General features: G+C 37.8%; 2 protein-coding genes across 6 annotated transcripts; one reads left to right on the top strand and one right to left on the bottom strand.

Moving 5' to 3' along the window:
- Positions 1 to 878: 878 nt before the first annotated feature.
- Positions 879 to 6,403, top strand: spout1 (SPOUT domain containing methyltransferase 1). 2 transcript variants are annotated; one of them, XM_086152191.1, is made up of 12 exons: positions 997 to 1,245; positions 1,326 to 1,359; positions 2,486 to 2,599; positions 2,683 to 2,842; positions 3,290 to 3,379; positions 3,455 to 3,504; positions 4,164 to 4,294; positions 4,391 to 4,463; positions 4,562 to 4,660; positions 5,335 to 5,437; positions 5,519 to 5,666; positions 6,108 to 6,403. In XM_086152191.1, the coding sequence occupies exons 1-12, from the start codon at positions 1,192 to 1,194 to the stop codon at positions 6,192 to 6,194; spliced, it is 1,143 nt and encodes a 380-aa protein (XP_086008317.1). In that variant the 5' UTR covers positions 997 to 1,191; the 3' UTR covers positions 6,195 to 6,403. The 2 variants fall into 2 exon arrangements, with proteins under 2 accessions (XP_086008318.1, XP_086008317.1); XM_086152192.1 differs by lacking the exons at positions 5,335 to 5,437; positions 5,519 to 5,666 and having other exon boundaries at positions 879 to 1,245.
- st6galnac6 (ST6 (alpha-N-acetyl-neuraminyl-2,3-beta-galactosyl-1,3)-N-acetylgalactosaminide alpha-2,6-sialyltransferase 6) lies at positions 6,388 to 11,685 on the bottom strand. 4 transcript variants are annotated; one of them, XM_086152194.1, is made up of 5 exons: positions 11,586 to 11,685; positions 10,739 to 10,930; positions 10,192 to 10,604; positions 9,246 to 9,353; positions 6,388 to 8,454 (listed from the first exon to the last, which is right to left on the bottom strand). In XM_086152194.1, exons 1-5 carry the CDS (start codon positions 11,628 to 11,630, stop codon positions 8,268 to 8,270), a joined length of 945 nt encoding a protein of 314 aa, XP_086008320.1. In that variant the 5' UTR covers positions 11,631 to 11,685; the 3' UTR covers positions 6,388 to 8,267. The 4 variants fall into 4 exon arrangements, with proteins under 4 accessions (XP_086008320.1, XP_086008321.1, XP_086008322.1 ...); XM_086152195.1 differs by having other exon boundaries at positions 11,457 to 11,645; XM_086152196.1 differs by having other exon boundaries at positions 11,463 to 11,645.
- Between the last annotated feature and the right edge of the window lie 2,605 nt (positions 11,686 to 14,290).

The raw sequence follows: 14,290 nt of genomic DNA, 5'->3' as shown, positions 1-14,290 counted from the left end.
GCCTTGTGTTAAATTGAGCTGAATGTCAATCAAGTTCACTTATCCGGATGCACTGTGGACGGGAATGTAAGAATTTCATGGTACAGGGAAACATATTTGCAGGCTTTACATAGGACAATAAACATCTTGAATCTTTAATCTATGTGCCGAAAGCACCAGTAAAAGGTGTTGCTGACTAAGACAAGTTGTACTAGCCAAATACCATTTAAAAAAAAGATCGCTTGAGACTTTTAAAGGACTTGGTTGATTACTTACAAGATAAATTAAAAGCATCGAGTAAAAGGGTATTATTTATATTTATACATATATTTGAAATTTCCCCACTGTGGGACGACTGACAGGACATTTTATTCTATTATGAATACATATGATGTACTTTGGCGTTTAGAGTCAGGGAAAACACCTGGGTGGCGGTAAAACGTCTGTTTAGTGAGCAATAGCTGTTGTTGGCCATAACCATACCACACAAGCATGCAGTACAACTAGCTATTCCGCTCAATTCCAGGTAAACCACTCCCCAGAATTCATTGCAACGCGCCCACAAAATCCCCGGCAACCCCAAAATCACACAGAAAACAAGCATCAACATAAACTCAAACATTCGTGACTCGCCACGATATAACTAACTGTTCCTGTTCAATCCCAGGTAAAAACAAAAAGAAAACAAAACAAAGCAAAACAAAACAACAACAACAAAAAACAGTATTCATTGGACCCCATACCACACCCACATCATTCAAAGCAACATCAGAACCGAGAACAAGCATCAACATAAACCTCAAACCTCAACGTTCATAACTCGCTACAATACGAATAAACAAGTATAGTAGAGCAGTACCAGAAGTCAAAGTATCTTGGTGTCATTTCCTCAAGTTTTAACAAACTACAAAATTAGAGACTCCCCTGAGTCTTTAAACTAAACTAGTCAGTCAAAAATCACAGCTTTACCTAAGCGGAAAATCGATACTATCTCAATGGATAACATAAAGCACATTATTATCAAGCTTCCAAAACACTACATTTTAAATTATTAACTATATTACACCTCAGCCAAAAATAAGTTAGAAGGCAGATTAACATTCTTTGAATCATTAAAAGACGAAAGTTATACAGTATTTCAGTTTCCTAAACCTTTATTTTGAAATACCGGTGCAGAGCCGTGACCCGGAAGTAAACAAACGTCACGTTTCCATGTGTGAAAACATGTCGGCCAATGTTGCTGCGAAGAGACCGGTGTCCTCTCAGGTGATGCATCCTTCTTGTCTTACTGCCACTATCGACCTGTAACATTGCCTGTCTTAAAGTGTTTGGGTTTATGTTTTCAGGAGAGGGCGGACTGGAAGAAAAGGAAAGCCGAAAGTAAGTAAACAGCGAAAGGTTTCAACCAAATCAGCTGCGGGGCCACAAGGCTATCAGTAGCTGAGATACTGAGATACTCAATGCATTCAAATATTACATTCAAATACCTCTACATTTGATTGAAAGCTCGCATCCGGTGCGATGTTTGTTTTCCACGGCGTTGTTTTGATAGCTGCGGTTTCAGGGGTCAGCCTGGTTTCAGTGAGATTTGTGTAATGTTTTTTATAGTGAAGACAACCTTTCAACTTTTAGTTTATACCAAATTATCTATATTATATTATTCTATTAATATAATAGTTACAACTTTACTTGTGCTATTAATGGTGTGTGGTAGTGTCTTTGTTTTTACTGAGAGAAATCACTGACCCAAAATGTAATTCATACACACCTACTATATACACTGCTCAAAAAAATAAGGGGAACACTTAAAAAACACATCCTAGATCTAAATGAGTGAAATATTCTTATGAAATACTTTACTCTTTACACAGTTGAATGTGCTGACAACAAAATCACACAAAAATGATCAATGGAACTCAAATGTATTAACCCATGGAGGTCTGGATTAGGAATCACACTCAAAATTAAAGTGTAAAAACACACTCCAGGCTGATCCAACTTTGATGTAATGTCCTTAAAACAAGTCAAAATGAATCTGTGTTGCTTCCTGAGTGGACACTATGATTTCACAGAAGTGAGATGAGATGAGAACAACTTTATTAATCCCGAAGGAAATTGTTGTGCCAGAGTTTCAAGTAAAAACATAACAGTAATAGACAATAGTGGAAAGGAGGAAGAATAAGAAATATAATGAAATATAAATTGTCTTAGCTGTTAGCAGTAACTACAAAGAATGATTGAGTGATTGACTTGGAGTTACATTGTGTTGTTCAAGTGTTCCCTTTATTTTTTTGAGCAGTATGTTATGGAGCTGCATTTTATTTTAACCGTAAACTTTGAGAAAAGCATGATGGAAAAAAAAATCAGTCAGGTGTTTTTTTCCTTCACACGGCACATTTCACAGAGTAATCTAGTTTGCAGCTGTTTTAAATTGCTGTTTTTTCGTTTTGCATCACATTTTACTAAATTTTCCTATCAATTTAATTAATTGATGTTTCAATTTCAGTAAAGGAGATCAAGAAGCAACAGCAAGAAAGGAAGATCATTAAACAGTTGGAAAAACAGAAACAACAGGAGGTTGCAGTAAAGGCAAAGGCTGAAGAAAAACAGAACAGAAAGGGTGACCATTTACTTTTTATATTGAAGGATCAGATTGTAATAATCTTTTGTGTCTAAAACTAGTGCTGTGATCTGTGCCTCTAGGTCGGGATTACACAGTTAGCGTTGCTCTGCCAGGAACAGTCCTGGACAATGCTCAATCAGCTGAGCTCCGCACCTACCTGGCCGGGCAGATTGCACGAGCCTGCGTGGTGTTCTGTGTCGACGAAATAATTTTGTTTGACGAACAAGGGGAAGATGTCAAGTGAGTTTCCATGGAGACAGAGACGCAGATTGACCTTTTATGTTGGATGTACACAACAGTAATCAACAGGAAATGGAAGGAAAAGATATAATATGAAATTCAGATATATGTGGCTCAGTCTAATGTTATTTCTTGCTCATTTTATTTTAATATCCAATGATTATTTATGTTGATAAATAGTTACCTTTGATTTTAAATGACTCATCAAATATAAATTTGTGTTTGATTATTGCCAATCCTACAGTTCATAATACATAAAGCTGTTATATTAATATTTGTATATCTTATAGAAAATACTTACACCCAAACATAAATAGTTCAACTGTTGATCAATAAGGAGTTCAGTGATCCCCTGAAATAACCCCATGCAAGACAAATTACAACTGAATGCTGGTATTTTTCTGCACCAGATTGTCAGTTAAAAGTAAAACCTGTCTGTCTTTGAAGGAGTGTTGAAGGAGAATTTAAAGGTGTTGGGAAGAAAGGACAAGCTTGTATTCAGCTTGCCAGGATACTTCAGTACCTCGAGTGTCCGCAGTAAGTAGAGCAGAATAACCTGATCTGATCAGAATTAGCTGCTCCCTGGATCTGAGACTGATTGTTGTCTTTTAGGTATCTGCGCAAGTGTTTTTTCCCAAAGCATCCAGATTTACAGTATGCAGGTAAATTAAAATGTTCAAATATTTCTTTTCTATTAAGTCATGTACATAATAGATTATGCTACTTATCTTGCACAATGTGATCATGGCCGTTATGGTGATTTTCAAACATTCTGTGTGCGACAGGATTTATTTATCTTTGTACGAGTGCATTGGTGCTGCAATTTGATAGCTTACATTGTAGTTCTAGGTGTTACTCATGCTTTGTCAAAAAACATATTTTTTTTTAATAAAACAAATCCTTCAGCATTTACTCTAGCTGTTTTATATTGTATCTAAAATTGTTACACAAATTGATGTTCATAATGTGCAAATCTGGAGAAGTTTAAAAAAAACAAACAAAAATAAAAATAAAACCAGAGATACTGTTGCAATAGTGTTTCAAGGAAATGTAATCATGATTTGTTTTTCACAAAGAATACAAAAGTCCAGTGTATTAATTTGTTAAAAGTGTGTATGAAGGTTTATGAAAGAATATCATGAGTCGTACAAAATACATTTGAATACAGCAAAGAGTCTTCCACTGTAACTCACAGTCTATTTCAAGGTTAATTGGACAAACTCAATTAGATTAGACCGATTACGCAAAGAAGTAAAATTGAATTCACCTAAATCACCTATGTTTAGACTGTGGACTTTTTAGTTTGTGGTTGTTTTCACAGGTTTACTAAACCCATTGGATAGCCCTAACCATATGAGGGTGGATGAGGAGTCAGAGTATCGGGAAGGGGTAGTTCTAGACAAGCCGACCAAACAGGGGAAGGGGTCATTTGTCAACTGTGGGATGAGAAAGGTAATAATGTCACCGTCCCTGTCTGCGGGGGGGGGGGCATTGTGATACTGATATTTTGGAGTTAACATGTAACCAAACCACATCCATCTGCTCCAGGAAGTTCAGATTGATAAACAGCTCAAGTCAGGCCTGCGAGTCACCGTGCAGCTTAACAAGACACAGAAGCAGGGTAAATTTGCAAAGCCGTCACTCTTTTGGAGTTCTCATTGAAATATATATTGAAATTTCATGCGAGAATGAACAGTGTGTTTGTCCTACTGCCCTCAGAGAGTAGAGTAAACAAGGGAGTGGTTGTGGCCCCTCATGTGCCCCGGACTGAAGGAGGACTCTACTGGGGTTACACTGTTCGCCTTGCATCTTGTCTTAGTAAGTTTTATTCCTCTCTAAAGAATAGCGACACACACATCCACACATTCGTCCTGGTTTGATACTCCTGACCGCGGATTCCCAAATCATCCTGTTGTGTGACTGGCTTCCTGATATTATGGTGATGTTACAATTTGAAATCAAGACAATCCCACCTTTATAATGAGACTTGACTGTCAAATTTTTCTGCAGCAGTCCTACATCGCTGTCATTCAGACATAATCTGACCTAAGACTGTTTTTTTCCCCTATTGATTTACTTGAGGAAATAGCTGTATGTAAAAGTGTTCATAGTATTTTAAATAGTCTCAAGAAACTTGATATTACCTTCTTTACTTTATCTATTTCAGGCTAATAGGATTATATAGGTCTTAGAGTTGAACAATTTTTTAAACTTTATAACGCAGTGAGAGATGGCCAGATGCCATGCCATGCTGTGATGCAGCTGTTCAGCATGTGCTAACCGGTGCCCGTGTCAGAGGTGGTCATGATGGGCGTTAGGGCTCTGGGTCTCCTCAGCTTGCTGAGGGGAAAACAAAAATAAAATAAAATAAAACCTACGCAAAGGAAAAAGTAGGGAACAGAATCTGACACTAGAGGTCAGAGAATGTATCTCCTATCTAAGCAGTCCGTGTCTGCTTCGAAATGCTTATTTCTGTTTCTTTCGGGACTCAGGTGCAGTTTTCACTGAAAGTCAATATAAGGACGGTTACGATCTAACAATTGGCACATCTGAGAGAGGCAGCAATGTGGACCAAATGACACTGTCACCATTCAAGTAGGTTCAGAGCGTTAAAACCCTTTTTCATACTCGTGACATGGTCTTATGAGCTCATTGATGTAAAAGTTGACATTCTAGGCACCTCCTGGTGGTTTTCGGTGGCCTTCAAGGATTGGAGGCCAGCGTAGACACCGACCCTAACCTCGATGTGACGGACCCCAGTGTTTTATTCGACCTGTACCTCAACACCTGTCCTGGGCAGGGTAGTAGGACCATTCGCACAGAGGTGACGTTAGAGATACTATATTTGTCATCCAAATGACTGACTGTAAATTTCTGTTGTTTTGTCTTAGTTTTTGCAATCTTGTCATTTACTGTCATGAAACCCTCAGTTTTGACCGTTGGGGGTTTCACATGTATAAGTCTGAACAAGTGGCAAAGGGTGGCCCTAAATCGTCCCCAGTACTGGGTCAAAAGGGTTGTTGACATCTTGAAAGGCCAGTCTGGTCATTTGAGTTGGGTGTGAATAGGGTCATCTAAGGTCAGATGCTGCCTGTGCTGTCAGTACTAGTAAACACTAGATTGATTTTGGTTGGAAATCATACCCAGACTTTGTGATACATGTCAATTTTTAAAATGGGGTGTAGAATATTGTAGTTTTGTTTGTTTTCTCACCAAATTGCACTGCCTATCTGTTTCATCAGTTTCTTCTCTGTTCTCTTAACAGGAAGCCATTTTAATTTCCATGGCAGCACTGAGACAGAAGATCACAACAGCCTTTTCAGATGTCTATAATGGTTCAGTTAAGGATTAGCTTTGAGAGGAAAGCAAAGGGTGAAAACCATCTAATTGGTATTTACTGTTAAATTTTCAGTATTTATCATCTGGTGGTAAATCTGCCCATCGCACACCCACAATTGTAGGGGGGCCACCAACAAGTTTTTGAATTTTTTGTTTCCAAATGTTTCAAGAAACTGTTCATATAAATATATCTTGTCTCACACATCTTTTTTTGTCAAGCATGTAATTTGTTTTTAATAAACAGCATAACATTGTACTCTGAATAACATACAAGCAAATGCCAGTGAACATAAGTTGAACCAACAGTCAAGCTTCGGATTTCTGTTGGTGAACACATGTAAACTAAGAAAATTTCATTCCTGCTGCCAGTAACATCTGAAAATGAAGTTTTCTATCACAATACTTCAAGCCTTTACACTTCTGATTGTCTTGTGGATGCAACAACATCTAGCTGTGGTGCATGCTACATGCATCAATCCCTATCAACACTCAATTTTTCCCATATCCAGCTAAAAGATGAAAAAAATCATATTTGTGATTTTCAGGTTGCAAATGTTTCCATATCAGTGGAAACTAGTTTTAAAGCATCCCAACACATTTTCTCTTTTATTAGTTGATTTAAATGTGATCTAAGAGCTTTTCCATTAACCTTTGCAAACATTAGGTGACTCAGACACACAGTTGTGTTTTGGGTCACAATTCATTTCCAAAGATATAAACTATTGCTTGCCTCACCAAGTTTCCACTGTAAACCTTTAAAACAAATCACTGCTTGGATACACAAATTCTCATGTAAATACTCAGATTATTTACTTAAAATGTGTGTAAATGTATCAACAAAAAATACTTTGACTTCATCATGAAGTAGTAAGGGTAAGCCTCTGATTTATGTTGCATTTTTCTGCAATAGAAATGAAAGGTTGAGATTTTTTCAACAGCTTTTTATGTCACTGGCTGCTACAATGGAGAAGCTCATCATGGGTTTTTTGTAGGGTCTCTTTACTGATCTTCTCGTCTCCAAAAGTTTTGATTTTTCATCGGACTTGAAAAACAGCCCATTTTCAAATTTTGAAAAGATGAAATTGTCTTGATGTAGAATTGTCCCAACCCACGGAAACTGTGGGAGTGTATGACTTCTTCCTTTAATTCATGATACAGGCATTTTAGAGGATACTGTAAAAATAACGTTCTCTGAAATGTACAAGACCAAAATAGAAAAAAGGGGAAAGAGTTCAGGAAATGTTTCTGCTCACTGCACACCGTGACACATCTGAACTTGAGCTGGATGACTCTGAAAGCCATCAAGGTAAAATCTTTGATCATCATAAAAACCTAACATCCGAGAAAGCAGCCCCTGTGTCAAATTAGAAAATATTAAGTAACTGGTGCTATTTTTTTCACAATTGATAAAATCAATTTCCTTAATGTGGAGGCATATGATAACAATCTGTCTTCACCAATGACTGCATTTTAATTATTCTTAAAAAATAGGACAGATTCTTAGGTTTTAACATCAGATACATTTCCTCACTGAAATGTATGTTTCAATATCAGTCTTACTTGACAAGGCATTTTGTAAATACAATGTATGTCCTGCGTGATTTGCAGAAGGGTTAAGAATGTGCCAATGTCAGTTTGACCAACTGTAGCTTGAACTGGTAAAACCGGTTATCACTGCAATAACTGTAAATACATTCTATATAGTAAACAGATGAAATATACTTCAGGTACATTTTGTAGGCCATTTTTTCTTCATAATCAGCATCTTCTGAATAAAATCCTGCCTGTACACAAACTGCATATCTGTGTATCTCAATACATTATAACAAAAATAATATAAACATGTAAAAAGTAAACATTGAATTCATTTTCATTCATTCTTTTACAAAAGCACTGGTCGTATGCCCGCCACCTTGTAATGCAGAGTATCTAAGAATCCTCTAAAAAATGAGGTTCTGCTCTCTTTTTGCATTGGAAAGTGTTCGCAGATGTCCTATTAACTCCCCTAGTGTTTTTTTCTTGCAGCATTTCCTAAAAGAAGGAGTCACTGGGTTTCTTGTGAGTGAAGAGATCCAAGGCAGTCTTTTCACCATTTTGGATGAGTGAAAGAAATGTTGTACAGCTTTGCCCACCGAGCAAACACCTGTTTTTCTGTAATGAAGCGATGGTGGTTCCCTCTACGGCCACTCTCATTCTGCAAGTATGTTAGACATTCATCCGGTCCTCTGGGTTTGTAGTAGTGGTAGGGCATCTTCTTAGACACAGATTTTTTCCTGTAAGACAAATCATTTATATCTCTTAGGGACCTTTAAAAAGAAAACACTAGTTGAGGTCTGCATTACACATCATAATACACCTCACTGAACTGCAGGTAATGAACAGGTGTGTGCAAGACAATTTTTGAGAATGTTAATTTGTGTGAGCTGGAATTGGGTCTTCGAAACCTTGGATGATAAAATTTAAAAAAATAAATATGGATTTTTTTTTTGTCATATATTATGATTCCATAGATGTTGAACATCTGAAAATTTGCTGTGTAAGTAAAAGGATTATAGAATCCAAATACAAGATGCATTTTACATTAATAACTACTGTTTTTTGTTAGTTTGCATTTCATTGTTTTTAGCAAAGTTAAAAGCCACTACTTATTTCTTCACACTCTGAGTAACTTTTTTGTCATTTCTAATTATTCCTAGGTTACTTTTTTAGGAAATTCATTGCTGATTGTAAAAAGTGAATCAGCCAATTTATTTCATGTTTTTTCCCATAAATTTTGCCAAGCAGTGATCTGTATTTGGACATAAAATCATCTTCAGCCACTCAATTTAAAGAAAAAATGACAGTTTTCTGCCAAAAAAGACACGTATATCTAACAATATATTGTCCAGCTTTTTTATTGATACTTCAATGTTCAATCATTTGATTTTGTTTTTCATTTGTCAGAACATTTGTCACACAAGTTAAAGCGCAGCAATGGCTTAGGTCCAGGCCAAATTTCTCATAAATTGTGTTTGAATGTGTTTCAGTGTATATATGAAGGTGTTAATACACCTGTCATACTCACCCACAGTGGTTGGGTGGAACCATCCCATATACTTTGACATTGTCACATATTTCGATGGCAATGACCATAGTGAACCAGCCTGTGCTCAACCACGAGTGAGATTTTTGTCTGAGCAGAAAAAACAAAAAGACTATGAGAAAGGGATATCTATTTATTACATGGCTAGTTCAGACTTGCCAATTAAATTGTACTGAGGAGGAAGCAATCTGGTGGGTCCTTAACACCCTGAATAACTTCTAACTAATGCAAAACTGATAAACTGCAAATTTAACTTTATCATCACATATCTCGGAGAATATAGAATACTGTGAATAGAATAAAGAGATGATGCTCTCTTTGATGCATCACAAAGATACCATAGCTTTATTTTGCAGAGCAGCCAATCCAAGTCAACAAAAAAAATGAAGGATGGGGAAAATTTTGTGGTCAGCTAATTCTAATGTTAGTAACAGCTAAATTAACAATCAGGCACTGTAGAGAATGAAAACCTTGCAAAATGAGATAAGAAAATAATGATGCAGTTATAGGAAAAACCACCTACATAATGAAAACATACAACAAATGGGAAATTATCAACCTTGTTATCCAAACATAGTGCAATAAGCAATTGATTCAAATGCAGCATGACCATATTCAATTATGGTTCAATTGACAATATTCAATTGGTTAGTATGAAAATAATGGGAATTAGAAAATCGAAAAAAGTATATACATTTTTGGTCAGATTGCAACCTCTAATTAGCTGGCTCAAAGTTTCACCACCTAAAACCAAACTTAAAAAATGTATTTGCACTGCTGCTTAACAGTGTAGGGTTACATTTTCCACATAAGAAATTTTCGGGAATAAACAAGAAAATATATTTAGAAGCAAACTAATCAACAGAATTATTGCTAATACTGCCATCCATAAAATTATATTAATTTTTCCAGTGCCTTGAATACTCACCTATCTCTCCCTGTTTCTTGATGAAATAGGCTGTCAAACTTGCGCATTTTGGCAGGTGCAATACTGAAAAAGGACAAGTTTTTGTAGGTCATGCCAACTCTCTGGATTAATCTGTACAAGGTCCCTTTGGCATCCTTTCCGATTTTGTTAGGGGGGCCCCAAAAGATGATCACAGGGTTGCTGTCTGAGCGGTTAAGGAACTCATTAGGCCTCTGTACCACTCTGAAAACACTTGAGTGGGCTACAACCCTCAGTGAGGTCCGGTTGCCTACATCAGTCTCGAAGCTCATTGTGGGGGCATCGTTCATGCGAATCACACACTCTGCATGGTCTATTTCTTCTCCTGCTTGACTACCAAGGATGTGGCTGGAGCTGGTCACCAGTGCACAGTTATGACAGTGTAACGTCATATTCTGGAAAGGAAAAAAATACTAAATCAATTTTGATTTGCATGCATGAAAATAGAAATCAAACATCAATGTTGCCCCCCTATAAATGTGTCAGTTTGGTAAAAACCTCCAAAGTGATTGTTGTGAACAACTATTACCTTGTTCCCATGGATCGACAAATAACCTTCTCTCCCGGCCCATTTCTTCAGATCTGTGATTTTGTGGGTATTACTTGTCGCGACATGGAAGGGCGTATAGGATGTATCATTGCTATTTGAGCCAAACAGGATGAGGAGCGTTGTCAGGATGAAGATGGCTGCGAAGATCACCATCCTGTGGCTCTGCTGCGCCTGGAACCAAAGTAATTGTAGAGGAATTTAAGGTACTTGAAGTAGTTACTATTTTCAGCCTATTTCTATCATGCATTGTTGTATTGCTTTTTTTTACTTAGACACATTCATGTAACAACTACAGGTCCTGTACAAATTTGAACTTGACATAAAACCTATAGAGATATTTGAAATTTTGGATATTGAACGGCCTAAGTAAAATGACAGCAAAAAGAATCAACAACGAATGCGAATACTTCACAAAGCCCAGTTGTAAAGCAACCGTTTAAAATATAACCAAAAGCGAAATGAAACAATATCTCATTTATATGAAGACATTTCATCCAATCTGTCAAATGCCGTTATGTTTATATGAACAAAAACATCACGATGAGGTCTTGAACAATTAAGCTTTGAGTCAATACACCATTTAGAGCGGATACCATGTACTATCTGCAGGGGAATAATTTGTCTAGCTGTGTACAGTACCGACGCCATTTTCATAAAACGCATAACCAGCATTGTTTTCACAGAGATACAATCTTACGTCGACCTCCTTCTGATCACGTACACTCCCGCCGAAGGACATCCCTCCAATTTACAGAAGGTATCGGTTGTCATTGGGCGTGTGAGCGTCTTAACTGACACCCTCTAATCCGGTTTACCGTCTCTTGACCTTAGTGTCTTGTCGCCTGACGTCTCCATCGCCCCCCATCTTCATGTCGCTCTCTGACGTCACCGGCACGTCTCCCCGCTGCAGCGCGGCGAACCGTCCGGCGCCCGTCTCCGCTCAAGCCCACGCGCCCCCCCCCCCGCGTCCAATCAACATGCGCGCGCGCGTGCAACAACGCCCAATGGGAGGGGGTGATGGTGGTGGGTGGGTGGGGGACTCCTGTTTTCCATATGCAACAGTTGATTGAAGAATATACATATTATTGACCTGGAAAAGTGAGGCATTTTGCTGGCATTCAAGTCCAAACACATTTTACCAAACAGCTGCGATGTAACATAGGGGGAAATTCATCTTTCTTTGGCAGAGGGTGTTTTCATTCACCGTCCAGTCGATGACCTTCCTCAGCAGAAACTGTGATGTCACATGGGGATGTGGACTATGATGTCACACTGTGATGGGCGTTGCTGTCAAGGAACTTATAGTCTCTCTGAGCAGATGTATAGCCACCTCGGCAGCCTATCACCATGAAAGATCTCACAATGTAACAAGCGCTGCGACCGAAAAGAGATGGAATGCAGAATGGAACATCATATCCAAGTATTGGAATGGGTGGCTAAGAGTGACGAGATGTAACCAAACCTCACCCCTCTGCTATCTGAAAAACATGTCTCTACAGTATAAGGTTTAGTTTATTTTTGTACATGATTTAAAAACAAAACATCCGGTCCAAACTGCCAATCCAGCCATTCTTCACTCTACATGAGAGCCCCTTGGTGTTCCTGGAGACACTTTCCGTCCTCAGTAGATTTAAATCTTTCCTAATCTTGTGATCGTCTCGGCTGCGTCAAAGTTTACGATTATCCAAACTTTTTATTTCATTCTATCAATAATGAGATGTTTTGCAGGTCTCAATAAATCTATCTAAGTTGTCTAGATTAATATCAAAGTGTCATACTGGTACGAGATTTCCATCCATCTATTGTCTGCCACTTATCCTACTCAAGGTCAATGCTGGAGCCTATCCCAGCTGCCATCAGGCGAGAAGCACGGTACACCTGGACCGGTCTCCAGTCAATTACAGTCATATCGAGATGAACAACCACTCGCTCAATCGTTCGCACATATGGGCAGTATAACCAATTACTGCATGCTTTTGGGCAGTGGGAGGAAACCAGAAAACTCAGAAGAAATGGGGAGAACATGCAAAGAACTCCACAAAGAAAGATTGGAATAAAACCAGGGTCCTTCGGGCTTTGGGGCTGGAATGTTAGCCACCATGCCACTAGTTTTTCTCAACTAAGTACTATTAAAACAGCCTAAATTTGATTGGCTGCCAGATATCAGAACACCTTTCTGTCTGTTGGTCGGCAAAGACTTACTGTTTGGCTTGGCAGTATTTCAAAAATTGGGCAATTGTTTTTTAATCTTTGGCCATCTTGCTCTTGCAATTTAAATTATAATATGGGCCTTTTTTATATTCTTCTAACAGCAACAGTAAGCAAGCTTTGAATTTAAAATGACTATGGAAACAACCTCTTAGCACTCTTAGATCAAAATCAATTAACAGGTTTGAGATTGTTCCACACTCAACCTTTAGTATTTGAATAGGATTTAAGAAAATTGTACCGGTAAGTTATGCATGTCCCCTCCCTCAGCTATGGACTTCACAATCTAAGGAAATTAGATCAGGAGAATTATTTTCTTTTAAATCTCAGTTTAAAAGGGTCGAGAAAATACATACATTTTTTGATCATAGAGCCTTCCTTCATTTTGCTTGAAATTTATTGAGATTCTTTCTCTGGTTTTGCTTTTTGTTCTCTATAGGAGGAGCTTTGTTGATTGTCCCTTTTTCAAATTTGCTTGTTAAGTGCATTTGTGATCCAAGGGTGCTTTGCTCAGACATAAAGCTACTGTCTTGGATGTTCCAGCTGATGTTTAGGACATTCTCCACTAAATGTTTATTGTTGTCATGATGTTAATTCTGATAATCGTCTGCACGAATTTGTTTCCTCAGTCCCTTGATTGTTTACACCTGTTCCCCAATCAAAATATAAATATGAATACATTTTTATACACATTGATATATGGTCTAAGGTGCTAAGTGGGTGCCACTTTGTGCACATCCATGTCTAGTGGTATTCCTGATGATGGTCCTGGTCTGTACTGAATTCTTGCTCTTGTCGTATTCCTGTAAGTCTATAGAGCACTGATTTCCATGTTTTATGACTTTTTTTTTTTTCACCTTTTGAGACTTACCTTTGTTGATAATTTCAACTGAGTTAAGTTCACCATCAGCCCCTTGACATAGGATTGGATACAATCCTTCACAATAATTTTCATATTTACCAAAAAGTATCCACAAACTACCTTCATTTTCTATGCACAACATTTCAACATATTAGTTAACACACTATATATATATTGACGTTCATCTATGTGTTCAACTACTGCTCTTAATATTTCACAGATCACAAATTTTGTGTACATATTATTGACATTGGCAAAGGGGGTCTAAGAGAATTTTACAAGAATACTGTTTTGACCAATTTTAACTTTTTATTTATGGTCTCACACACACACACACACACACACACACACACACACACACACACACACACACACACACACACACACACACACGTCTTTTGCTGCAGCAGTAACAAATTACTGCCTTTACATTGTTAAAGCCTGTACAGTACTGTGCATGC

Source organism: Fistularia commersonii, chromosome 9, assembly GCF_037954325.1.
Source record: "Fistularia commersonii isolate RoL2024-O1a breed Wild chromosome 9, RoL_Fcom_v1.0, whole genome shotgun sequence".
In the NCBI taxonomy this organism is placed as follows: Eukaryota; Metazoa; Chordata; class Actinopteri; order Syngnathiformes; family Fistulariidae; genus Fistularia; species Fistularia commersonii.
Note: the sequence above shows the minus strand (reverse complement) of the source record. Positions and strands in the feature narration are given on the sequence as shown.

Coding starts and splice junctions, on each gene's coding strand:
- spout1 (XM_086152191.1), top strand. CDS start 1,192: ATGTGTGAAAACATGTCGGCCAATGTTGCTGCGAAGAGACCGGTGTCC. Junction 1,360..2,485: donor GAAGAAAAGGAAAGCCGAAA/GTAAGTAAACAG, acceptor TTTCAATTTCAG/TAAAGGAGATCAAGAAGCAA. Junction 4,661..5,334: donor TCGCCTTGCATCTTGTCTTA/GTAAGTTTTATT, acceptor TTCGGGACTCAG/GTGCAGTTTTCACTGAAAGT.
- st6galnac6 (XM_086152194.1), bottom strand. CDS start 11,630: ATGAAGATGGGGGGCGATGGAGACGTCAGGCGACAAGACACTAAG. Junction 10,605..10,738: donor TGTCGATCCATGGGAACAAG/GTAATAGTTGTT, acceptor TTTCCTTTCCAG/AATATGACGTTACACTGTCA. Junction 8,455..9,245: donor GTTCCACCCAACCACTGTGG/GTGAGTATGACA, acceptor TTTGTCTTACAG/GAAAAAATCTGTGTCTAAGA.